General features: G+C 46.8%; 2 protein-coding genes across 5 annotated transcripts in view; one reads left to right on the top strand and one right to left on the bottom strand.

Moving 5' to 3' along the window:
* Positions 1-27284, top strand: part of DPH7 (diphthamide biosynthesis 7) — an 807287-nt gene that overhangs the window by 322930 nt on the left and 457073 nt on the right. The window lies entirely within an intron of this gene.
* The window catches only part of CACNA1B (calcium voltage-gated channel subunit alpha1 B), a 251604-nt gene that overhangs the window by 108765 nt on the left and 115555 nt on the right, over positions 1-27284 (bottom strand). For all 4 annotated transcript variants that reach the window (XM_050759692.1, XM_050759688.1, XM_050759689.1 and 1 more), the window contains 3 exons: positions 9278-9395; positions 6086-6153; positions 2777-2883 (listed from right to left, as the gene is read on the bottom strand). In XM_050759692.1, coding sequence (XP_050615649.1) covers positions 2777-2883; positions 6086-6153; positions 9278-9395 — 293 coding nt within the window. The remainder of the gene's footprint in view (positions 1-2776; positions 2884-6085; positions 6154-9277; positions 9396-27284) is intronic.

The raw sequence follows: 27284 nt of genomic DNA, 5'->3' as shown, positions 1-27284 counted from the left end.
GAATGTGTGAGATTGTGCGTGTACGTGAGAGTGTGGGATGATTATAACTGAATGTGTGAGATTGTGAGTGTTGTGAGGGTGAATCTGTGTGTCTGTGAGTCTGTGTGTATGATTCTGTGTGTCTGTGTGACTGTGTGTGTGTACCTGTGTATAAGTGTGTGTGTGAGTCTGTGTGCCTGTGTGTCTGTGCCTGCCTGTATGTATTTGTGAGTGTGTGTGTGAGTGAGTGTGATTCTGCAGGCTGCCAGTGTTCAGAAATCCACGTGAGGATGAGGTTGACCCAGCAAAGAACCAGGAAGACATGTCCCTCCAAGCAGCTGTCACCTGAGGCCCAGGATATGCACAGCACTGCATGCAACACACTAGGGCGCCCTTCTGAGGTAGGTTCTGGCACCATCTGTGTCGAGCCAAACAGAGCATCACTGAGAGCCTCTTAAACACCAAGGACACCCCAAGTCCTCCCAGCACCCAGGGCACCAAGCCCGGCATTGGCCCTGCTCCACAGGTCACGCAGCACAGCTGTGGGGGGCAGGAGCAGGGCGAAGGGTACTCAAGGGCACTGCTGTCGCCCAGCCCAGCAGCTCAAGGTGCTGGAAATGAGAGCAGGACAGGAGGTGGCACTGCTCATCCCACCAGGACAACAGGAAGCAGACGAGGACAGATGACAAGACAGCTTTCAGCCCTCGGAGGCCTCAGCACAACACGGGCACGCAACAGCGGCAGCAGGGCCAGGCCTCGCCAGGTGCAGGGCCCTCCTTGAAGGAAACCCCTGAAGGTTGATTCCTGCAGGATCTCTTGTGGTGGAAATCAGACTGGCTGTCATGTCCAACCGCTGGGCTGAGGACATGCCACAGAGGATGAGGGCCCATAGCTGCACCTCAGGCAGGGACCATGGGGGCTGACACTTGGATGCCTCAGGCTGGCTCGGGCCGGCCGCCCCTTGCCACATGTGAGGGCTGCAGCCTGCTTGAGTTGAGGATGCTGGCGCCGGAGCTGACACCTGGCTCCAGACCCACCTTGAGGAAGAACAGCTAGGGGTCCCCCGGCAGAAAAGAAGCTCTGTCCTCACGTAGGAATCAGCGTGGTGCTCAGGCCAACAGGTGGTGTCGAGGTACCCTGTGCCCAAGGATGCCAGTCTACTGCCTTGGTCCTGCATAGCAGTGTCTCCAAACCAGGACGGGGCAGCAGATAAGGAAGTATCCAGCCTCCTTTTCAGGCTCCATGACTGCCAGGGCCCTGGCAGCCTCTTCGGCAAGGTCTCAGCCCAGATGGGAGTGGACACCCTCCCATACCCCCAAGAGGAGGCAGGCCCTGCAGGCAGCAGGGGTCAAGGGACAAGCGCTCGCCTCTAGGAACAGCAGAGAAGGCAAGTCCTAAAGAGAACAACCCAAGGCCTGCACGAGGCCAGGAGCTGAACACACCACTCGCCCCCTCTACGGCAGACCACCCACCTGCAGAGCTCACAAAGCCCTGGCAGCGACCCCTGGACCACGTAACCAAACTAAATGGACTAAATAACTAACGGACCAAATAACCGAATTGGCCAAGACAATGAAAGATCGAAATTAAACAACTGAGGACTGAGCCCCCAGCAGTCTTCTACGTGATGGCCACCGTGTCCACAGCTGCCAGCTTCCCCTGCAGGCGGCTCCCATCCCTGCCTGAGTCCCCGGCGGGCTGCAGCCTCTCCTAGCTGCTGCTGCCCCAAAGACCAGCACTTTCTGCTAGGCTTAGAGACAGGCCCTCCGCAAGCACATCTTCCTGGTGCCCTCCAGGCAGGATCAGGGCTGGTATGGGTGTGCACACACTCAGCACATGCACTCACACACGGTCACTGTGCAACTCTCAAGTGCACACACACACACCTAGCACACTCATCCACATGCGAACATGCTTACACAGTAGTGCAGACACACGTCACTACAGATGGACCTGTGGCTGTGCCCGGCCCTGTGCTCCATGTTCGCGGCAGGGCGGGTGGCCAGCTGAAGGGCAGGGGCCCACCCATCAGCATGGGGAATGGGAGGTGTGGGGGGCGGGCATATGCGGCCGGACGGAGCTAGCGGCTCCAGACCTCAATTCAGCAGAGCCCAGAGAACAAGCTCCCAGCAGGGGCATCTCTGCACTCTTGTGGCCCACCCTGTGACCAGGCCACGGGCCAGACTCCTGCCTCCCTTTCCAGGGACTGACCTCCCGCAGCTCGGCTCACTGCAGCCTTTGGCCCTGAGCTGGACACTTTGCCCAAACTCTAAAGCCCCTAACGCCTCCAAATGCGCTTCTGTGGAATAAGCCGTTTTTGCCAGAATAACTTCCTCCAGCCTCGGCCCCAGTACCAAACACCTGAAAGACGTTTTTGGAAACTGCAGTGAGTCTCTCAGGCTGCTCAGATGTCACCTAGAATCTCTTGGCTCATAAAATACATTTCTGAAAAGCTGTGCATAAAATCAACTTACTGACTCCCCCCCCTAACTGATCCACAGTTGCCCGGGGAGGGCCTGGAGCCACCCTGAGGCCATCCAGGGAGTGAATATCGTGGCAGACAATCCCAGCCACAATGTGAGGGCTGTGCCTGGCCAGACCCTGGCCCTGTTCACACTGAGAAAAAGCCCTGGAGCCCCCAGGCTCTCATCTCAGTCCGAGGAGGGGCTGTGTCCTCACCAGCCAAGGCCAGGCGCCCTCCGAGGAAGCCTCTGGAAGGGGTGCCCTGGGGAGGGCCCAGCCACGGGACCTGCAGCAGCCCCACTGCCACCCCACGGTCCGGTCCCAGGAGCCTTACGCGGCGATGGAGATGTTCGCGGCAGACATGGGGCTGACTTCGGCCACTTCTTTGGCCTTTTGCAGAGCAAGCTTCTGATTGGCTGCTTCTTCCATCTCCTCTTCATCCTGTTTGAGCAAAGAGAAATGTCCAGTTCCCCTCACAGTGTTACAGCCACTCTAATGCCATCAGCTCTTCCTCCAGGGGCCTCAAAAAATACACAGTGCTGCTCTCTGTTCAGTGGAGACAGGCAGCCCACCCGAGTGAATGTGGCCCCCCACAAGCCACTCCACAGGAGCTCTCTCGGGTGCTCTCCAGGGCCTCCCCTTCTGTGTCTGTGACTCGAAGGTAATGGTTGCTGGGGTTCCTTCTTCAGTGCCCTCTTGCTTCTGCCGTCTCCCCGGAGGCTACAGCCTCACCTCTGTGCTATCCTGACCTTACTCTGAGCTCTAGCCCCGGTACCCAGCCACTGACTGGATATTTCCATTTGTTTGTTTTGCTTTTTGTTATTTGTTTTTTTCAGAGACAGGGTCTCGCTCTGTCACCCAAGCTGGAGGGTAGTGGTGCAATCTCAGCTCACTGCAGCCTCAACCTCCCAGGCTTAAGTGATCCTCTCACCTCAGCCTTCCAGGCAGCTGGGACTCCCAGCATGTGTGTCCACGCAGCTGGGACTCCAAGCATGTGTGCACACCCATACCAGCCCTGATCCTGCCTGGAGGGCACCAGGAAGATGTGCTTGCGGAGGGCCTGTCTCTAAGCCTAGCAGAAAGTGCTGGTCTTTGGGGCAGCAGCAGCTAGGAGAGGCTGCAGCCCGCCGGGGACTCAGGCAGGGATAGGAGCCGCCTGCAGGGGAAGCTGGCAGCTGTGGACACTGGCTAATTTTTTCTTAATTCAATTTTTCTTGAACTTCTAGGCTCAAGCACTCCCAAAGTGCTGGGAGTACAGTTGTAAGCTACCACGCCTGGCCTTCAGCCTGTCTGTACCACGGCACCTTGAACTTGCCCACTGAAAGGCAAATCTGTCCCTCCTTTTGTCCCACCTGTCCCCCCAGGAGCATCAGTCACACTTGAACATAGCCAAGAGCAAGGGCAAGAGGCTCTGCACCCATGGCTGAGTCCTGACCCAGCACTGCCCACAAGCACTGCCACCAGGAGGGTGTCCAGTGGGCCACGCACCACCTTTGAGTTTTTCTACCTGGAGCCAGCAGACCACGTCTGTCCCCGTGTCCCCAGCTGTGGCTGTGAGAAGCTCTCCCTGTCTCCCCCACTCCTGGGTGACCGCCTGCGGTGCCTGCCCCTGAGCTTCACACGGCTCCTGCCCGCAGGGCTGGGCATGTGCGCATGTGCAGGCAGGCGCAGTTTCCTCTGCCCCCTCTGGCCCTGACCCCAAGTCACGAAACAAGACCAACACACTCAGCACCTGGATTCCGGATCAATGGTTCTAGGCTGAGACCACAGGCCCCAGAAGGGAAGCTACGACTTCCATGTCGTCCATCTGGACTGCAGCCACCACTGTTTCCTCACAATCCTGAAGGCCAGACCCACCTGGCTCCCCTGGGAGCCAGCATTCCCAATATTCCCTAAAATGCCCTTGAATCTTCTTTTGGGGCACAACACTGGCAAAAACTAAGTCCCTTGTTAGCTGCCTGCAAATTTCCCTCCACAGAGAAGAGACCTTCAAACCTCAAGCCCAGAGAGGAGGCAAAGCCAGACCCAGCAGGAAACACCCACACCCAGGTCCCTCCTCGAGGATCCGGCTCCATCCAGCTTCCCATCCTCTGGGGCGGGGACTTCGCCAGTCACTCCAGGGAGTGTTCTAAAGTCCCCTGGAAGGTCTAAAACAAATTCAAGCTTATCCTCACTTCAAAAAGTACATAGTGCTGTAATACTTTTGTGGGAGTATAAGGGAAGGGGATGGTTGAGTCACAACCTTTGGGGCTCTTGGTCAGCCCAGAAAAATGCCCACAGCCAGACACAGACAGGCCCCCAGTGGCCCCAATTCTCAGAGAAGAAATTCCTGAATTAGGCCAGTTACGCAAAAGGGGGCCACCAATGAGGGTACATGTATGTGGACACAGGGCCCCAAGGACACGGCTCTCTGCGTCCTCCCTCACGACAGAACTTAAAGAGACAATGGGGCCCCAGCGCTCCAGTGCAGCCCACCCAGGACAGCTAGGGCCCTCCAAGGCAACCACAGAACCAAGGAGAGCTCTGTGGGTGCTTGGGCTCCCCCAACCCAAGCAGCACAGGCTGAAGACAGGAACAGGCAGAAGCCAGAAACCAGAGCACCAGGGAGGAATCCAGGCCCCCAGGTATAGCCATGGCCCAGGTCTGGAGGCATGGGAGTAAGAAGGCTGAGCAGAAGCAAAGGGAGGCTCAGGCTGCAGCTGGCACACTGCACGGACCATGTCCCCCTCCCGGAGAGCTGGGTTGGGGGGAGCAGGGACACCTGCACAGCACTCACTCTTAGAGAAGCTCTGTGGCACACCTGCATCTCTGCTGCCCAGGGATAGAAATCCTGAACCTGCCTCTCTCAGCCCCAGAACAAGGAAGGCACGGAGAGACACTGGACCGGAGTGACGGAGCTGCGTCAGACCCCTAGACGTGCACAGGTGCATGCGGACACCTGTCCAGGGGTGGTGCACAGGCAGAAGAGGGCACATGGTGACATGCACACAGAACGGTGCCCACACGGGTACATGCTGATGCACAGAGCATGCACGTGGGACGTTTGCAGCGTGGTTCATGCCAAACCAGAGGCAGCACCACCTCTGCCAGGAGCTAGGGCTTGAGTCAACACACAAGCCTGCGACTCAGATGGCAGGTGGCCACAGTACAAGCGTCCAGGGCTGGGGAGAGCATGACCAGGCGGGGGCATGTCATCCGGAAGGATATCACGGAGGGAGACATGTACAATCGCATCCCCCACCAGGTTCAGGGATGAGAGGAATATTAAAATGGCACCCGCTGGGCACTGCCTGAAGCAGCAGCTGTCCCACTGTGGCACAGCTGTGCTGGGACAGGCCACCAGCTGCTCCTCCCGCTCAGACCCCTCCTGCTCCCAGCACACCCTGCCGTTCAGGCCGTTCTTCCTGGTGCTGGCTTCTGAGAGCCTGCCTGTCCATCTGCCTTCGGGGCTCTGGCTCTCCCTGCATCCTCAGCTGCAGCCTCCAGCCCCTGAGTGACAGACCAGCCTCTGCCCGCCAGGACCCGAGGTAACGCTCCTGGACAGGGGACACATGAGGCCCTAACCCAGGACCCAGACTCCTCCTGGCTGCGGCCACATTCAAGTGGCACGGGCTGACACCAGCCCCTCCCTGTCCCCACCTACCTTGGTCAGCTCCTGGGCGTTGGCCAGGTTGTCCACAGCGATGGCCAGGAAGACATTCAGCAGAGTGTCTGGTTGGGTCCAGCTGAGGAAGGGAACCTCTGCCCCACACGGCCCCACAGTCACACTGCAGCTTCCCCCATCTCCCCAGATCCCAACCAGCCTCCAGCCTCCTTCCCTTGGCACCTACCAGCTCCCCCAGGCCCCATCCCCAGACACACTCCAGCCCAGCCACTAGGCCCTCCAGCTCCCTGTTCCCTTCTCACCTCCAGCCTCTCTGCCAATCCCTCCTTTGTTCAGCCTCCCATCACCCAGCCTCCCCTAATGCCCACCTGAGCCTCTTCCCCCAACCCAGCTCTTTTGGGCTGACTGTGCAGGTGCAAAGCTCAGAGGCTGGGCTGGAGCCATTTGCCTCTGCCTCCTAACGAGGGCCCACGGTCAGCCTGCTGTGCTCCCAACTCCCCAAGCTCCAACCAGCACAAGAAGCCTCCCCACAAACAGCTTCTACTCCACAGGCTCCAGGTGGGGCTCCACTGCCTTCTGGGTCCTGTGAGCAGAGACCACCGCAGACAAACTACGAGCAGGCAAACCCACCCGTGGCCAGCACATGCCGGGTCCCAGGTCCAAGGCCCACAGACGCCACCTAGTGCTACCTTCCCCTCCTTTCCCATTTCCTTTTCCCGCATGGTATCCTGGGGCCTCCCCCTTGCAGCATCCCCCTCTAGATCACAGCACTCACATCAGGCCATGGAGACGGCAGATGGCATGATCTGGATCCTGGGACTGCACCTTGCCTCAACTGACCCCTGAGGAGCCCAGTGTGAGGTGCTGCCCCACCGCGTAGAAATAAAGCAACCAAGGCCCAGAAGGAAGCACCTGCCACAGGTCCCGGCACAGGCACCACCTGGGGTGGGCGGCCTCCTCCTCAAAGCTCGCGGGACCAGGTCCTTGTCCGGTCACGGTGTTTTTCTTTGCAAAAGGAACTCTTCACCTGTCACTGGAAGCTGCCTTTTCCTGAACGCTCACCTCCCTGCCCCTGCGCAGATTCCCAGAACCACCCCTGACAGAGTCAGGACCCTGGCTGTGACTCGGATCTGTCCCTCCAGACCCTGGCCATTAAGGGTACCCTCCTGGCCATTTTATCACTCCAGGTTTCTCAGCCCAGGCCCTGCTGGCATTTGGGGCTGAGCAATCCTCTATGGGATGGCAGGCAGCACCCCTGGTCTCCGTCCACTTGAGGCCATCAGCCCCTCCCCGTCAGTGCTGACAACCAAAAGTGACTCAGACACTGCCAAATGTGCCACAGCATCTGTGGGGAGAGGAAGTTGCCCCCGTTAGAACCTTGCACTCCACGTGATCGAGCCGGTTTCACCACAGGCCTGCGACTCACCCTGCCTAGGCTGCAGCCACTCTCCCTGTGGTGCTGGCCTGTGCCAGGCCGAGGAGCAGCTGGCTCTGTACGAGGCCAACAGCAGCGACCCAGGCAGGTCAGGTCCCTCCCTGGCTGGACAGGTACCCCCTCCCTGGGGGTCAAGGGAGCGCATATCCCAGGCCAGAGCCTCACAGGCAAGTCCCCACAGAGCTCCAGCAGATCCCACAGGGCAGGACACTGAGGCCAGGCTGACACCTCCAGGCACTAGCCACAGCCACCGACACCCTCAGAGGCTTTCATGCCCAGAAAGCAGGACCAAGGGCCATGCCCCTTGGGATCCAGCAGGAGTGACGCTGAGTGGATGGGAGGGGGACGCTTGTGGCCAGCATGCCTGGCCTGAGTGTCAGGGTCAGACTCAGCTATGGCGAACCACTGGCCACTGCTCTGTCTCAAGACAAAGGCACCTCCTTCTGGATGCCGGCTGTCCTGTCTGAGGCCTCCGTCCCTCTCTGACAATTGTGGCTGCCTTTCTTTGGTGCCTCCGGTGCCAGCCCTAGGGCCACCCATCTCCAAAGCAGACACTGCCCCCTCAGGCTCCCTGGAGCCCCTCCTAGGCTCACACTCAGCTTCCCAGGGAAGCTGGATCCCCCACTCTGGGGACCAGGACCTGAGCTGCAGCCTAAGGACCACCCCGTGACAAACAAGGCTGAGAGAGTGAGCCCCTGCTGGGCCAGCCTAGGAGAGGTGGAGCAAGGAATGAGGAGACAGGGAGGCAGAGACAGGAAAGAAGGTGAAGTATGCAAGGGCATTGACGGCACCAGCACCAGTGAGGCAGAGACAAGGACGGAGAGACGGGGTGAGTGGCCGTCGTGTGTGAGAAGGTCGAGGGAGAAGCAGAGCCGGGAGGTCAACCGTGAGACATTGTCTCCGGCTCCTCAGGGTCCTGCAAGGTGTTCCGCCACAACGGTTCTCAAAGTGGGGTCCCCAGACCAGCAACACAGGCTCCCCTGGCAGCCTGTGAGAATGCACATTCTCAGGCCCCAGCCCAGTCCCACTGCCTCTGACACCGTGGGCTAGGGCTGGAATCCAGGCTTACCATCCCTCAGGGGACTGTGATGCTCAGGTGAGTTTGAGAACCAAAGACACTTCTCCTAGGCCTTAACTTCCCACCTCAGCTACAGGGGGACCCACACTCACACTGCTAGTCATAGCCCTCACCCTCGCCTGTACCATGAACGCTGCAGTTCTCCCTCCAGATCTTCCTTGGCCCCAGCCCTGTCCCTATCATGGCCCTTGGCTGAGGCAGAGCTCACCACCGGCTGCTGGACTTGCTCTGACCCCACAGACCCACTCTCTGACTCAAGGTCCTGAAACAGCCCAACTGTCATCCTCCACAGAAAACCTTTCCTTACATTTCTCTGCAAAGGGGATGGTATCAGCAGGCAGAAGGTCTCCTTTTTAAAGTCCAGTGCCAAAACCTAAATACGCAATTAAATCAAAGTGAAAACAAAAACCCACCTGCCCGGAGTGTGAGGCTCCCCGACTGCTGCTCAGAGTCCGTAAGGCCTGCTGCAGGCCGCACCCACCCCCACCTCTGGATACCCCCACACGCAGCAGCTCATGCTCCCTCAAGCTGAGTCCCGCAGCCTCCAGACTCCTGTGCTCCAGCCACCTGCAGAATGTTCTCCATCTGCACTCAACTCTGAGAATGCATCTCTCATGTCCATGGCCCCCAGTCCTCCTGGAGGGATCCACGTGGTGGCCATGGGGAAAAGGAGGGCCACGCACTGACCACCCTCTGCCCCAGCCCCACAGAAGGATACAGTTTCCGAACAGCGTCAGGACAATGAAGTAAAAGGACGAGAACATGCCTTTGCTGACGCCGCCTTGCGATTCGATCCCGTGATACATCACTGCATTCCAGTCCTCTCCTGTCAGGATCTGCCAGGATGGAGAGAACACAGGGCAAGCCCCCGTGGCTACCTTCCCCATACACACGCACCCTCACCCACACAAGTGCATGTGCACCGTCACGTCCACACACACCGCCACGTCCACACACGCACATCCAGGCCTTTACATGCTGCTGCTTCCGAAGGTCTGGGCATCCCAGGGTCCTCCAGAAAAGCTTCCAGAAGGACGTGGCTGCAGAACTCGGTCTTAAAAGATTAACATGCTCTAGGGTTTCAGCCAGAAATGAAAAGGGAGCTCCCAACAGGAGAAGGAGGTGGGCAGAGCTGAGGGCAGCAGTGAGCTCAGGCATGGAGGGACGAAGCAGCGCCATCCACGTCACTGTGCCGTCGAGAAAGCCGAGGTTCAAAGGGGACTGGTCTGCACACGGCCACCCAGCAGAAGCAGAGCCTTATGCTCTCAGTTCCTGCCACTCCACTTGGTGGGTCCAGCCTCACAGCCTGGCTAAATGCAACCCTTGTCCTAGTAGCAAACTCATGTCTCTTTTCTACTTTTATGTTTGGAAACATACAAGAAAATAATAAATACTCGTGTGTCCCCCACCCAAAATGGAAATTCTGCCCCATGTGCAAATGATCCCCCTCCCCATGACCAACTCCAACCAGCGATCTGACACAGATCCAAGTCTTTTTTCTTTCGTCACTTTCTATTTATTATTTGTGGGTGTTTTTAATTTTTTTTTTTTTTTTTTGAGACGGAGTCTCGCTCTGTTGCCCGGGCTGGAGTGCAGTGGCGTGATCTCAGCTCACTGCAAGCTCCACCTACCGGGTTCACGCCATTCTCCTGCCTCAGCCTCCCGAGTAGTGGGACTACAGGTGCCCGCCACCATGCCCGGCTAATTTTTTGTATTTTTAGTAGAGACGGGGTTTCACCGTGTTAGCCAGGATGGTCTGGATCTCCTGACCTCGTGATCCACCTGCCTCGGCCTCCCAAAGTGCTGCGATTACAGGCGTGAGCCACCATGCCCGGCCGTTTATTTTTTTTTTTTTTACCAATACCTAATATTTGTACATATTTTAGGGTACTTGTGGTATTGTGATACAGGCATACAATGTGTAATGATCAAATAGGGTATTCAGCATATCCATCACCTCAAACATTTAGCATTGTGTTGGGAACATCTTAAACCTTTTCTTCTGATTATTTTGAAATAGACAATATATTGTTGTTAGTTATCGTCACCCTACCATTCTATCAAACACTAGGACTCGCTCCTTCTGTCTATGTTTGTACCCCTTAACCAGCCTCTCTTCATGCCCTCTTCCCACAGCCTTCCCACCTTCTGGTAGCCATCATTCTAACCTCTACCTCCAAATCAGCCTTTTTGCTCTCACATCTGAGGGGGAACATGTGAAGTTTGTCTTTCTGTGCCTGGCTTATTTCACTTAACTTAATGACCTCCACTTCTATCCATGTTGCTGCAAATGACAGGATTTCATTCTTTCTGTGGCTGAACAGTATTCTGTCATATATATACACCATATTTTCTGTATCCTTTCATCTGTTGACAAGCACTTAGGCTGATCCCGTATCTTTGCTACTGTGAATAGCGCTGGCATGAGCATGAGGAGGAAGGCACCACCTCCATGTTCCAACTTCCTTTCCTTTGGATAAACACCCAGCAGTGGGATTTTTGTACTATGGCTCCTCTTGAGGAGCCTCCATACTGTTTCCCAGAGTGGCTGGACTAATTTACATTCCCATCGACAGTGTGAGAGAGTTCCCTTCTCTCCATATCCTTGCAGCATTTCTTATTTTTTGTCTTTGATAACAGCCACCCCAAATGGGTGAGACGACACCTCATTGTGGTTTGGATTTGTCTCTGCCTGATGACTAGTGATGCTGAGTATTTTTTCATACATCTGTTGGCCATTTGTATGTCTTCTTTTGAGAAATGTCTATTCAGAGCCTTTGCCCACTTTTAAATGTGATTATTTGGTTTTTTTTGCTGTTGAGTTGAGTTCCTTGTATATTGTGGATAGTAATCCCTTGTTGGATGAATGGATCCAAGTCTTTAGGGTTCTACTACACATCACACACATACACGTATGTATAAACAGAATACTGCATATGTGCTAAACATGCACAGGAAGGTACAAGACTACACGTCATTCTTCAACTTGCTGTTTTCATTCAACAGTACAGCTTTGAGGTTTCTCCATTCTTTTTTTTTTTTTTTTTGAGACAGGGTCTTGTTCTGTTTCCCAGGCTGGAGTGCAGTGGTGTGATCTCAGCTCACTGCAACCTCTGCTTTCCAGGCTCAATCAATCCTCACACCTCAGCCTCCTGAGTAGCTGGGTCCACAGGCAGGTGCCACCATGCCCAGCTAATTTTTTGTATGTTTTAGTAGAGATGGGATTTTGCCATGTTGCCCAGGCTGGTCTTGAACCCCTGCGCTCAAGCAATCAGCCCCTGTCAGCCTCCCACAGTGCTGAAATTACAGGCGTGAGCCACCGCACCCAGCTCTCCATGTTGATACATATAAATATACTTATTTGTGTAAACCATCGCACAGTTTTCCATTACCCATTTTCCTTCTCACAGGTACTTTTAGTGGCTTCCCGATATGTTTATATGTTATATACGTCACCTTGTGCATATGTGAAGCTTCTCCAGAGCTGAAGCTGCCAGATATGTAGGCTATGCATACCTTCGCCAACTTCACTAGATGTTTCCAGAATGGTTATCCCAAATTGTATTCCTGCCAGCAGCAGAGGATGGTTCTTCATCAACATCCTCACACCACCCATGGCACTGTCACACCCTTTGATAGTTCCCAATCTGATAAAGATGAAAGGGCTTAAAAGCATTGGCCAGGCATGGTGGCTCACGTCTGTAGTCCCAGCGCTTTGGGAGGCCAAGGTAGGAGAATCACTTGACCCCAGGAGTTCGACACCAGCCTGGGCGACATAGTGGGACCCCATCTCTACAAAAAAAAAAAAGGCAAGTCAGTGACTTTGAACATTTCTCCTGCCCAAGGACCGTTAGATCTCTTCTGTGCCCTGCCTTTCAACCCCCCTGGCTCCTATTTCTGATGACTCATCTTTTTCTTACTGACTTTCAAGACTTCCTAATGTATTCTTGTATACACTAATACTCAATCTGCATTATCTATTGTAAATATCTTTAGTCTCCTGTTTGCTTTTATTTTTGTAATTTAAAAAGTTTAACGTAATCAAATATCAGTCTTATCAGTCTGCTCCTTTATGTTTTCTGCTTTTTACATCTTCAGAAATTCGTCTCCATCCAAAGTCATAAAGATATTTTCACTACACACACACACAGCCAGGAGAGATGGCTCACACCTGTAATCCCAACACTTTGGAGATAGAGACCAGCCTGAGCAACATAGCAAGACCCTGTTTCAAAAAAAATTTTTAATTAGCCAGGTGTGGTAGTGCGCACGTGTAGTCCCAGCTACTCAGAAGGCGAGGCAGGAGGATCACTTGAGCCAGTTGTGTGAGCTATGATCATGACACTGCACTCCAGCCTTAGCAATAGAGCAAGACCCCATCTCCATTTAAAAAAAGAAATTCGGAGATGGGGTCTTGCTCTATTGTCAAGGCTGGAGTGCAGTGCCACAATCACAAGACCCCATCTCCATTAAAAAAAAGAAACTCGGGCCAGGCGCAGTGGCTCACATTTGTAATCCCAGCACTTTGGGAGGCCAAGGAGGATGGATCACAAGTTCAAGACCAGCCTGGCCAACACAGTGAAACCCCGTCTACTAAAAATACAAAAATTAGCTGGGCGTGGTGGCAGGTGCCTGTAATCCCAGATACTCCAGAGGCTGAAGCAGGAAAATCACTTGAACCTAGCAGGCGGAGGTTACGGTGAGCCAAGATCGCACCACTGCACTCCAGCCTGGGCAACAGAGCTAGATTCCATTTCAAAAAAAAAAAAGACAAGAAAAGAAAAGAAATTCCTCTCCATCCAAGATCATAAAGATATTTTCATTATATATATATATTTTATTTATTTTCTTCTAAAGACTGGGTCTTGCTCTGTTGCCCAGGCTGCAGTGGCACAATCCTAGCTCATTGTAACCTCAAATTCCTGGCCTCAAGTAATTTTCCTGTCTCAGCCTCTCAAGTAGCTTGGACTACAGGGGTGCACCATCAGCTATTTTTTTTTTTTTTTTTTTGGAGGTGGGCTCTCATAATGTTGCCCAGGCTGATCTCGAACTTATATCCTCAAGCGATACTCCCACCTCAGCCTCCCAAAGCACTGGTATTATAGGCGTGAGCCACTATGTCTGGCCTCTTACTCTTTAAATCATTTTCAAGCTTGATATTGTACATTTAGGTTTCTAATCCAACTGAAGTTTTGTGTATGCACGGAGATGATGGTCCAATTTTTTTCATATGGAAAGCCAATTTTCCCAGACCCAAATTTTTGAATAGCCCATCCTTCCTCCATTGATTTCCAATGACATCTTTCTCATATAACCAACTTTCTATATATGTTTGGAATGTTTCCGGGTTCTCTGGTCTGTTCTTTTAATATTTCATTTTTTTGCATACCACACTATTTTCATTACCATAGCTTTATAAAAAGTCATGATATATGGTAGGACAAACTTCTTCTTCCTGAATTGTCTTTTCTTGGACTTTTACTCTTCCATATAATCAATATGCTGAATTCCAAGAACAGTACCATTGGAATTTGGATCAGGATTGCATCGATTCATAAATTAAATTGGGGAGAACTGACACCTTCATCATTTTAAGACTTCCCACTTATAAACATATCTGTGCAAGCATTCAGCTCCTTAGGGCCTTGAATGACATTTCCTAATTACTGCAACAAAAGTCTTGCATAATTTTAGTTAGATTTATTTCTAGGTACCTGGAAGTTTTGTTACTACTGTGAGTGAGACTTTTCTTTTAAATTGAATTTTCTAATTGAATAATGTTATTATATAGAAAAGCTATATTTTTGTACATTTATTCTGTGTTCAGCAACACTGATGAATTTTCTTATTATATTTAATATATTATCTGGGATTTTCTATAGCAAATAATCACATCATTTGCAAATAATAGTATTTTTCTATTCCTTTCTGGTCATTTTACTTCTTTTTTCTTACTACATTAGCTTCGACTGCTTGAATACTAGGCATCCTTATTTTTCTTTTAACAATACTTCTAATCTTTTACTATTATCTACGATCCTTGCTATGGTCTCTTTTAAATAACAGCTTTATTGGGATATAATTCACCCATTTAAGGTGTGTAATTCAATAGTTTTTAGTATATTCACAAATATGTGTCACCATTATCACAGTCCATTTTAGAACATTTTCATCCCCTCAAAAAAAGAAACTCATACCCATTAGCTATCACCCATTCTGGTTGTAGGTTTTTTGTAGACACTCTTTAGCAGATTTTTTAAAACTCCTGTCAATTCTTAGTATGACTTTTTTTTATCGTGAATGAAAGTTGACTTTTATCAATGTTTCAAGTTTCTGCATCTATGACACACGTTCTCTTTTAACTTGTAGAGATTAGGAATTATACTGACAATTTCTTGTATTACTTGTATTTCTTGTATTACTAGAACGAACACAGTTTAGCTATGAGGTTCTTTTTAAATATATTCAGCTGATTTGATTTTTATATAGATTTTAGATTATTTGCAGACATTTGTGATGCTGATTAAAAAAAATCAAAATAACAAGACTGTAAAAAGCATGTTTTTAAGGAGACACATGAAGTAGATAATTATATAGCAAGACCAAGGGGAAAGCACAAATAAAAATTATAACACAAAAGGGGGGTCATAACATAGGAAAAAGAGATTTTTAAAATTACAGAAGAATATTATGGCAGCTTTATGCCATGAGATTTGAATGAATCTACTTTCACTGGGCAGACATTAGCGTGCCTGCCGTGTTGGGCGATATTCAGGTGCTTAGGATGGTCAGTGGATAAAACAAAGACCCTGTCCCATGGAGCTTGCGTTCTGATCTGCATTTTATCTTAAATTGTCCTTGCATGGCTTTGGTGTCAAGGTTATACTAGCCTCATGAAATGATTTCTTCCCTTCTCTGAAATTGTTTAAGTCAAATAGTTATTATTTCTTCTTGAAAGGTTTGGTGAAACTCGCCTTACAACTGACTGGGCCCCAAGCAGGAGGCAGAAAGATAGGAAGAAAATTTTGACTATCGGTTAAATTTCTTTTATAGTTATGAAATGTCCAGGTTTTCAAAATTTCTTCTTGAGCTAATTTAATCAACTTAATGTCTTCCTATAAAAATGCATGTTTTGGCCAGGCGCGGTGGCTCACGCCTGTAATCCCAGCACTTTGGGAGGTCGAGGTGGGCCAATCATGAGGTCAGGAGATCAAGACCATCCTGGCTAACACAGTGAAACTCCATCTCTACTAAAAATACAAAAAATTAGCCAGGCATGGTGGCAGGCGCCTGTAGTCCCAGCTACTCAAGAGGCTGAGGCAGGAGAATGGCGTGAACCCAGGAGGTGGAGTTTGCAGTGAGCCGAGATAGCGCCACTGCTCTCCAGGGGCAATAGAGCAAGACTCCGTCAAAAAAAAAAAAAAAAAAAAAAAAAGCATGATGTTTCATCTATGCTTTCCAATCTCATGGCATAAAGTTGCCATAATATTCTTTCGGAATTAAAAAAAAAAAATCTCCTTTTCCTATAGTTACAACTCCCTTTTGGGTTACATTTTTTATTTGTGCGTTTTTTCCTTGGTCAGTCACTTCATTCAATTATCTACTTCATGAGTCTCCTTAAGAACATGCTTGTTATCTTGGTGTTTCAGTGATCTGCATAACAAATGTCTACTCTTAGCATCATCTGTTTTCAATTTTTCTTTGGTTTATTATTCCTTCTTCTGGATTCTTCATATGAGTACTTGTTAAGCCAGGTTCTGTGGTTCATGCCTGCATTACCAGCACTTTGGGAGGCTGAGGTGGGAGGATAGCTTGAGCCCACTGAGTTTGAGACCAACCTGGGCAACATAGTGAGACCATGTCTCTACAAAAAATAGAAAGAATTAGCTGGGCATGGTGGTATGTGCCTATAGTCCCAGCTACTTGAGAGACTGAGGTGGGAGGACCACTTGAACCCAGTTCGGGGCTGCAGTGCCTGGGTGACACAGCAAGACGCTTTTTTCTTTTTTTCTTAAGAGTATTTGTTTATTTTTTAACCTTTTTTTCCTGATAGCTGCATTAAGATTATAAGTTTTCCTTTAAGTATTGTTTCAGATTTCCCCTCACAAGTTGTGATACTGTTCAGTTCTAAATAATCTGTAATAGCCATCATGATTTCTGATTTCCTCTTTACTCCCAAATCCTTCAACTTACAAATATGAGAAAGATATTAAATGACTTTTTTTTAACGGTGCCTGTTTACCTAAATGATATCAAAGTTGTGCTCTGCAGGATAGCATTTTTTTTTTTTTTTTTTTTTGAGTTGGAGTCTCACTCTGTAACCCAAGCTGGAGTACAGTAGCATGATCTTGGCTCACTGCAACCTCTACCTCCCAGGTTCAAGTGATTCTCCTGCCTCAACCTCCAGAGTAGCTGGGATTACAGGCACCCACCACCACGCCTGGCTAAATTTTGTATTTTTAGTAGATATGGGGTCTCGCCATTTTGGTTTCACCACGCCAGGCTGGTCTCGAACTCCGGACCTCAGGTGATCTGCCCACTTCGGCCTCCCAAAGTGCTGGGATTACAGGTGTGAGGTACTGCGCCCAGCTGGACAGTAATTAATACTTGTTGAGGTTTCTTGAGTGACCTAACAAACGGTCAACGTCTGCGAATGTTCCTTGTGCCCCAAATAATGAATATTCTATTCGCTATCTGTTGGGTACAGTTCTGTATGTGACAACTGGTTCATGTTTTTAGATCCTTTCTAATCTTTTGTCAGTTTCATCCTTCAGTTTGACAGAGACATGTTATAAATCTCTTATAAGATGGTAAAGTTTTGGCCGGGCGCAGTGGCTCAAGCCTGTAATCCCAGCACTTTGGGAGGCCGAGACGGGCAGATCACGAGGTCAGGAGATCGAGACCATCCTGGATAACACGGTGAAACCCCGCCTCTACTAAAAAATACAAAAAAAAAAACTAGCCGGGCAAGGTGGCAGGCGCCTGTAGTCCCAGCTACTCGGGAGGCTGAGGCAGGAGAATGGCGTAAACCCGGGGGGCGGAGCTCGGAGCTTGCAGTGAGCTGAGATCCGGCCACTGCACTCCAGCCTGGGCGACAGAGCGAGACTCCGTCTCAAAAAAAAAAAAAAAAAAAAAAAGATGGTAAAGTTTTTATTTCTCCTTGTAATTCTGTCTGTTTTTGGTCAATGTTCTGAGGCCAGGTTGTTAGGTCCTGCAAGTTCATGCCCTGCAGTGTGTTCCTTCTGGCAGCGTCCTCTGTTCATCATGTAATATGCCCCTTTATTCTCATCCATCCTCTTTTTACCTCTTTTGGCTGACATTAATACATCAGCTTTCTTTTGTTTTGTTTTGTTTTGTTTCTTGAGACGGCGGAGTCTCGCTCTGTCGCCCAGGCAGGAGTGTAGTGGCGTGATCTCAGCTCACTGCCTCCCAGGTTCAGGCAATTCTCCCACCTCAGCACCACCACACCCAGCTAATTTTTCATATTTTTAGTAAAGACAGTGTTTCACCATGCAGGCCAGCGGGTCTCGAACTCCTGACCTCAAGTGATCCGCCCACCTTGGCCTCCCAAAGTGCTGGGATTACAGGCATGAGCGACTATGCCCAGCCTACACTGGCTTTCTTTTGGTCAATGTTTAATTAGTTCATCTTTTCATATCCCCTTATTTTTTAATTGCACAATATTTTAAACACTCCAAAAGATGCAATGAATAATTTAACTAACCTCTGTGTATCCACTACCCAGCTTAAGAAATAAAACATCAAAATGTGGCCAGAACTCCCCAGTCTCATTCCTCTTCCTCTCCCCACCTCCCAGCAACTCCCACCCCACCACCAGGAAAACCATGTCCTGAATTTGGTGCTCATCATTCCTGTGCAAGCATTTATATGTTTATTACATCCATATCATAAACAGCATATGATACTGTTTTGCATATCGTTCATCCTTAAATAGTATCATACGCTATAAACACACTTAGTTCTGGGCACTCATTTTCCCTTCTGCACAAACTGGTCACATTTCTCTTACCCATTTTCCTGATGGTGAACATGCAGGTGATTTTCAGGTTTTTGTTATTACAAATAATGCTGCTAGAATGGCTTTACCTGTTTCCTTGTGCACTTGGGCAAGAAACTTTCCAGGGCATGTATCTGGCAGGAACTGCTTGTGCCAATTCCAGTGGACGGGATATAATGAATTACTCTTCAAAGTGGCTCTACCAATCCACCAACAGCATAAAGACACCCTAATTTCTCCACTTCGCTAAATCTTGTTAGATTTCTTAATTTTGGCTAAACTGACAGGTGGAAACAGCTGTTTCATTGAGGGTTTAATTTGCATTTCCCTGACTGCAGTAAAATTGATCATAGTTTCTTCTCCTGTGAGTTACTTGTTTTTATCCTTTGTTCTTTCATACTATATTATTTGTCTTTTAATCTATCTAGAATTGATTTTCATACTTAGTACCAGGTAGGAATCCAATTTCATGTTTTTCTATATAGATACCATCTGCAATGACAGCACCTGAGTTTTCTGTGTATATTTCATTTGTAAATAATGACATTTTTCTTTCTTGTCAATCCTGAGAATTTTTATTTCATTTTTTCTTGTTCTACTGTGCTAAGACCCCTGATACTAACGTAATCTGCTAAGTGTTTTTATTTGGAAGGAGTGTTAGGTCTTACTTTAAAAAAAAAAATTATCACGGACATTTGAAGCATACACAGAGTGGAGTACAATGATCCCTATGTGCCCATCACCCAGTTTCAGTCATCAGCAACGTCTGCAATCTCATCTCCACTCCTCTCACCTCTGGCTGACTGTGCTTGTGCTAGAGTTCCAATGCTTTCTCTGATCATACAGGGTTTGTATCCACCTTAATCTGTTAGTGTGACAAATTACATTCATAGGTTTTCTAATGTTGAATTATCTTGCATTTCTAGGAAAAGTTATAGTCAATTATAAAAATAATTTTTAAGAATATCTAGATTTGATTAGTGATGGTTTCCCCTGGATGCTTTGCTTCTGGGTTTGTAGAAATGATCTCTATTTTTCTTTTCTGATAGTGTCCTTGTTTAGTTTTTTTCATTATCAAGGTTATTCTAGTTTCATACAATGAGTGGTGAGTTATCCCTTTTTATATTCTGTGGAGGAGTCTGTAGAAAATTGGAATAACTTCTTAAATAGCAGAATTCATGCATCATACTATCTGAATTTGGTAACTTGAGTAAGAGATTTTTAATTATTAAATTTTTTAAAAAATTTTTATTTCAATAGATTTTGGGAGAACAGGTGGTGTTTGGTTATATGACTAAGTTCTTTAGTGATGATCTCTGAAATTTTGGTGCACCCATCACCCAAGCAGCATACACCATAGTTTTTTTATTCTTCATCCCCCTCCCACCCTTTCCCCCAAGTCCGTAAAGTCCATTGTATCATTCTCATGCCTTTGCATCCTCATAACTCAGCTCCCGCTTATGAGTGAGAACATACAATGTTTGGGTTTCCATTCCTGACTTACTTCACTTACAACAGTAGTTTCTGATTCCATCCAGGTTGTTGCAAATGCCATTATTTCACTCTTTTTTATTGCTGGGTAGTATTCTATACTATATTGGTATACACTACATTTTCCACTCATTGACCAATAGGCATCTGGGTTGGTTCTGTATTTTTGCAATGCCAAATTGTGCCGCTATAAACATGCATATGCAAGTATTCTTTTTCATATAATGATTTCTTTTCCTCTGAGTAAATATCTAGAAGTGGGATTGCTGATCAAATGGTAGATATAGTTTTAGTTCTTTAAGGAATCTCCACATTGTTTTCCATAGTGGTTGTATTAACTTACATTCTCACCAAGAGTGTAAAACTGTTCCCTTTTCACCACATCCACACCAATATCTATTATTTTTCGATTTTTTTATTACGGGCATTCTTGCAGGAGTGAGGTGGCATCTCACTGTGGTTTTTATTTGCATTCCCCTGATCATTAATGATGTTAAGCATTTTTCCATATGTTTTTGTGTATCTTCTTTTGAGAATTCTCTATTCATGTCCTTAGCCCACTTTTTAATGAGATTGTTTTTTTCTTGCTAATTTGAGTTCTTGGTAGATTCTGGATGTTAGTCCTTCGTCAGATGTACAGATTGTGAAAATTTTCTCCCACTTTGTGGGTTGCCTGTTTATTTCTTTTGCTGTGCAGAAGCATTTTAGTTTAATTCAGTCTCATCTATTTATCTTTGTTTTTGTTGCATCTGCTTTCGGGTTCTTTGTCAAGAAGTCTTTGCCTAGCCAAAGTCTAGAAGGATTTTTTTCTGATGTTATCTTTATAATTGTTATGGTTCTTTATAATTGTTACGGCTCTTAGATTAAGTCTTTGACCTATCTTGAGTTGATTTTTGTATAAGGTGAGAGATGAGGATTCAGTTTCATTCTCCTACATGTGGCTTGCCAATTATTGCAGCACCATTTGTTGAATAGGGTGTCCTTTCCCCACTTTATGTTTTTGTTTGCTTTGTCGAAGATCAGTTGGCTGTAAGTATTTGGATTGATTTCTGGGTTCTCTATTCTGTTCCATTGGTCTATCTACCTATTTTTATACCAGTACCAAGGTGTTTCGGTGACTATGACCTTATATCGTAGTTTGAAGTTGGGTAATGTGATGCCTCTAGCTTTGTTCTTTTTGCTTAGTCTTGCTTTTTTTGTTTTTGTTTTTTTTTGTTTTTTGTTTTTTGTTTTGTTTGAGATGGAGTCTCACTCTTGTCATGGGTGACTGGAGTGCAATGGATGGTGCAATCTTGGCTCACTGCAACTTCCGCCTCCTGAGTTTAAATGATTCTTCTGCCTCAGCCTCCCAAGTAGCTGGGATTACAGGCACAAGCCACCACATCCGGCTAATTTGTGTATTTTTTTAAATAGGGATGGGGTTTCACCATGTTGGTCAGGCTGGTCTCAAACTCCTGACCTCAGGTAATCTGCCTGCCTTGGCCTCCCAAAGCGCTGGGATTACAGGCATGAGCCACTGCACCTGGCCTTTTGTGCTTAGTCTTGCTTTGGCTATGCAGGCTCTTTGTTGGTTCCATCTGAATTTTAGGATTGTTTTTTCTAGTTCTGTGAAGAATGATGGTAGTATTTTGACGGGAATTGCATTGAATTTGTAGATTGCTTTTGGCAGTATGGTCATTTTCACAATATTGATTCTACCCATACATGAGCATGGGATGTGTTTCCATTTGTTTGTGTTGTCTATGATTTCTTTCAGCAGTATTTTGTTATCTTCCTTGTAGAGGTCTTTCATCTCCTTGGTTAGCAATATTCCTAAGTATTTATTTTATTTTTTGCAGCTCCTGTAAACGGGGTTGAGTTATCTATTTGATTCTCAGCTTGATCGCTATTAATGTATAAAAGAGCAAAAGAGTTACTGATTTGTGTACATTAAATTTTGTATCCTGAAACCTTGCTGAATTATTTTATCAGTTCTAGGAGCTTTTAGGAAAAGTCTTTGGGGTTTTCAACATAAATAATCCTATCATCGGCAAACAAACAGTGACAGTTTGACTTCCTATTTACCAACTTGGATGCCCTTTCTTTCTTTCTCTTGTCTGATTGCTCTGGCTAGGATTTCCAGTACTATGCTGAAGAGGAGTGGTGAGAGTGGGCATCCTTGTCTTATTCCAGTTCTTGGGGGAATGCTTTCAAACTTTTCCTGGTTCAGTATTATGTTGGCTGTGGGTTTGTCACAGGCGGCTTTTATTACATTAAGGTATGTCTCGTGTATGCTGATTTTGCTGAGGGCTTAATCATAAAGCGATGCTGCATTTTGCTGAATGCTTTTTCTGCATCTATTGAGATGATCATGTGATTTTGGTTTTTAATTCTGTTTATGTGGTGTTATCACATTTGTTGACTTACATATGTTTAACCATCCCTGCATTCCTGGTATGAAACCCACATGATCGCGGTGGATTATCTTTTTGATATGCTGTCAGATTCGGTTAGCTAGTATTTTGTTGAGGATTTCTGCATCTATGTTCATCAGGGATACTGGTCTGTAGTTTTCTTTTTTGGTTATGTCCTTCCCTGGTTTTGATAGTAGGGTGATATTGGCTCATAGAATGAGTTAGGGAGAATTCCCTCTTTCTCTACCTCATGGAATAGTGTCGACAGGATTGGTACCAATTCTTCTTTGAATGTCTGATAGAATTCTGGTGTGAATCCATCTGGTCCTGGACTTTATTTTTTTAATTTTTTAATTACCATTTCAATCTCACTACTCGTTACTGGTCTGTTCAGGGTATCTAATTCTCCCTGATTTAAGTTAGGATGGTTGTATCTTTTCAGGAGTTTATCCATCTCCTCTAGGTTTTCTAGTTTATGTGCATAAAGGTGTTCATAGTAGCTTTGAATAATCTTTTGTATTTCTGTGTTATCAGTAGTAATATCTCCCATTTCATTTCTAATTGAGCTTATATTTGGATCTTCTCTCTTATTTTATTGGTTAATCTTGCTAATGGTCTATCAATTTTATTTATCTTTTCAAAGAATCAGCTTTTTGTTCAATTTATCTTTTGTAATTTTTTTGTTTCAATTTCACTTAGTTCTGCTCTGATTTTCATTACTTCTCTTCTTCTGGTGGGTTTGAGTTTGGATTGTTCTTGTTTCTTCAGTTGTGTGAGACATGACCTTAGACTGTCTATTTGTGCTCTTTCAGTCTTTCCGATGTAGGCATTTAAGGCTATGAACTTTCCTCTTAGCACTGCCTTTGCTGTATCCCAGAGGTTTTGATAGGTTGTGTCACTATTATCATTCAGTTCAAAGATTTTTTTAAATTTCCATCTTGATTTCATTGTTGACCCAATAATCAAACAGGAGCAGATTGTTTAATTTCCATGTATTTGCATGGTTTTGTGGATGCCTTTGGAGTTGATTTCCAATTCTATTCCACTGTGGTCTGAGAGAGTACTTGATATCGTTTAGATTTTTTAAAATTTCCTAAGACTTGTTTTGTGGCCTATCATATGGTCCATCTTGGAGAATGTTCCATGTACTGATGAATAGAATGCATATTCTGCAGTTGTTGGGTAGAATGCTCTGTTAAGTCCATTTGTTGTAGGGTATAGTTTAAGTTCATTCCTTCTCGGTTGACTGTCTCGATGACCTGTCTAGTGCTGTCAGTGGAGTATCAAAGTCCCCCACTATTACTGTGTTGCTGTCTACCTCATTTCCTAGGTCTAGTAGTAATTGTTTTATAAATGTTAGAGCTTCAGTGTTAGGTGCATATATATTGAGGATTATGATATTTTCCTGTTGGACAAGGCTTTTTATCATTATATAATGGTCCCTCTTAGTCTTTTTTAACTGCTGTTGCTTTAAAGTCTGTTTTGTCTGATGAAAGAATGGCTATTCCTGCTTGCTTTAGTCTTCATTTGCACATGAAATATTTTTCCACCCCTTTACTTTAAGTTTATGTAAGTCCTTATGTGTTAGGTGAGTCTCCTGAAGACAGCAGAAACATGGTTGGTGAATTCTTATCCATTCTGCCACTCTGTATCTTTTAAGTGGAGCATTTAGGTCATTTGCATTCAACATTAATATTGAGATGTGAGATACTATCTTATTCACTGTGCTATTTGTTGCCCGAATACCATGGTGTTTTTTCATTGTTATTGTTATATAGGTCCTGTTGGATTTATGCCTTAAGGAGGTTCTATTTTTGTGTACTTCAAATATATTTTTCAAGATTTAGAGCTTCTTTTAGCAGTTCTTATAGTGCTGGCTTGGTAGTGGTGAATTCTCTCAGCATTTGTTTGTCTGTAAAAGACTGTATCATTCCTTCATTTATGAGGTTTAATTTCACTGGACACAAAATTCTTGGCTGAAAAATGTTTTGTTTAAGGAGACTAAAGATAGGACCCTAATCGATCTCTTCTGGCTTGTAGGGTTTCTGTTGAGAAATCTTCTGTTAATTTCATAGGTTTTCCTTTATAGGTTACCTGATGTTTATGCCTCACAGCTCTTAAGATTTTCCTTCATCATGACTTCAGATAATCTGATAACTATGTGCCCAGGTGATGAATTTTTCTGCAATGAATTTTTGCAATGAATATCCCAGGTATCTTTTGAGTTCTTGTATTTGGATGTCTAAATCTCTAGCAAGGCTAGGGAAGTTTTCCTCAATTATGCACTCAATATGTTTTCCTAACTTTTAGATTTCTCTTCCTCCTCAAGAACACCAATTATTCTTAGGTTTGGACACTTAACTTAGTCCCATACTTCTTGGAGGCTTCATTTTTTGAAATTCTTCTATCTTCGATGGATAGGGTTAATTCAAAAGCCTTTGCTTTGAGCTGAGTTCTTTCTTCAGCTTGTTCAATTCTATTGCTGAAACTTTCCAGTGCATTTTGCATTTCTCTAAGTGTGTCCTTGATTTCCAAAAATTGTGATTTTTTTATGCTATTTCACTGAAGAATTTTCCTTTCATAACCTGTATCATGTTTTTGATTTCTTTAAGTTGAATTTCACCTTTCTCTAGTACCTCCTTGATTAGCTTAATAATGGACCTTCAGAATTCTTTTTCCTACAATTCAGAGATTTCGTTTTGGGTTTGGATCCATTGCTGGTGAGCTGGTGTGATCCTCTGGGGGTGTTTAAGAACCTTGTTTTGTCATATTACCAGAATTTTTTTCCTGGTTCCTTCTCATTTGGAACCAGAGGGAAGATCTGGGACTCAAGGGCCTCTGTTCATATTCTCTTATCCCATGGGGGTGCTCCCTTGATGTGGTGTTCTCCCCCTACCCCTAGGAATGGGGCTTCCTGACAGCCAAACTGCAATGACTGACTGTTTTTGCTCTTGTGGGTCTACCCACCCAGTGGAGCTACCAGGCTTCAGGCTGGTACTAGGGAGTGTCTGTGAAGGGTCTTGTGATGTGATCCATCTTCAGGTCTTTCAGCTGCAGTTACCAGCACCTGCTCTAGTGGGGGTAGCAGGGGAGTGAAATGGACTCTGTGAGTTGTATTTTTGTTTAGTGTGCTCGTTTTATATTGGCTGGCCTCCAGCCAGGAGGTGGCGCTTTCAAGAGAGCATCAGCCGAGGTACTGTAGAAAGGATGCAAATTTGCCCTAAGGTAGTCTAATTAAGTATTCAGATTTCTCAGGGGTGAGCGGGACCACAGTGCCCTCAGGAGATTATAACCTTTGTCTTTGGCCATCAGGATGGGTAGAGAAAGACCACCAGGTGGGGGCAGGAATAGGGTGTCTGAGCTCCGACTCTCCTTGGGCGGGGCTTGCTGTGGCTGCTGTGAGGGGTGCGGGTGTGGTTCTCAGTACAATGGGGTTATGTTTCCAGGAAGATTAAGGCCGTTAGTCATACAGGTCGCCAGGAAAATGGGAGAGAGCCAGCAGTCACAGGCCTCACCCCACTCCCACGCAGCCCACAGTCCAAAAGGCTGGTCTCACTCCTACCATTCCCACCCCCAACAGCACTGAGTCTATTTCCAGGCAGCCAGTGCCCAGAGCTGAGAGCTTGCCCCAGACCATCAGCCTCCACACTGAGAAAGCAAGCAGACTCAGTTTTTTGACCTCTCGGGGGGTCTGCAGAGGTGATACAGTTCTTTCAAGGGGTCCGTGGATTCTCTCGGCTTTCTTATGTTCCTGTGGTAGTTCTTGGAGCAAAAGTTCATGATGTGAGTCTCCACACGCTGCTCTGTCTGTCCGAGCAGGAGCTACAAGCTAGTCCTGCCTCCTATCTGCCATCTTAATCCAATCCTGATCTAATTATTCAATTTCTGAAATGGTTCCATTTCCTGTTTTTTCTTCGGTTAATTTCTTCTTGGGTAAGTGGAAAAATACATTAGTATTTTTTATTCTAAATCATCCACTTTACTAAATGTATAAGCCTTTGTAGTGCTTTCAAATGATCTGGGTGGGGGGGTGGTAATTCATTCCTATTTGTTTCTGAAAGTATCTTTAACTCTGCCCTCACACTTAAACCACAGCTCTCTGGATTCAGAATTCTTGGCAAATAGTGACTGTACCCCAATGTTTCCGTTACTTCTCCATGACGCTCTGGTATCCGTGCTCGTAAGATGTCGGCCATCAGACTTTTTTTTTTTTTTTTTTAGGAAATCTGTTTTTCTAGGGCAGCATTTAAGATTTTCTTGAGATCACAATTTGTCTAGGTCTGGAATTATCTGTTTATCTTGCTTGGCCACCTGAGCACACATTCTCCAGGACTCCCTCAAGAGGGGCACTGGCCTCCCTCTCTTTCGCACCTCACACGGGCACCTCCACTCCAGCCCACCCTCACTTCCTTCTCTCCAGGAAGCCTCATGACCTCATCTCCACGCCCAGCTGGCTCAGTCTCGCAGCATCCTCCAGCTCACCCATGCTGTCTCTGATCATGTCCAGTGTACAGTTCACTCTACTTCTAAAATGTAAATAGCTATATATTTCATTTCTAGGATTTGATTAGGTCTTTTCTTTGTTCTTAGGTGCCTTTTTACATAATTTTGTGTTTAACTGGTTCTCCCTTTACCCCTTGGAGGATGTTAGGCATATTCAGTTTAAAGTCATCTGTGTTTGTTCTGTCATTTCTTTTTCTTTGGGAGTGATTACGCCTTCTGACTGTAGATGCTGCTGGCACTGTCTGGGATGCTGACTGTTCCCAGCCCTCAGTTTGCACATCCACCATGAGCACAGCTGAAGCTGCTTTCTTCCCCCTCAC

Source organism: Macaca thibetana, chromosome 15 (assembly GCF_024542745.1).
Source record: "Macaca thibetana thibetana isolate TM-01 chromosome 15, ASM2454274v1, whole genome shotgun sequence".
NCBI classification, from domain to species: Eukaryota; Metazoa; Chordata; class Mammalia; order Primates; family Cercopithecidae; genus Macaca; species Macaca thibetana.
The sequence above is the reverse complement of the archived record's forward strand: the minus strand, read 5'-3'. Positions and strand labels throughout refer to the sequence as shown.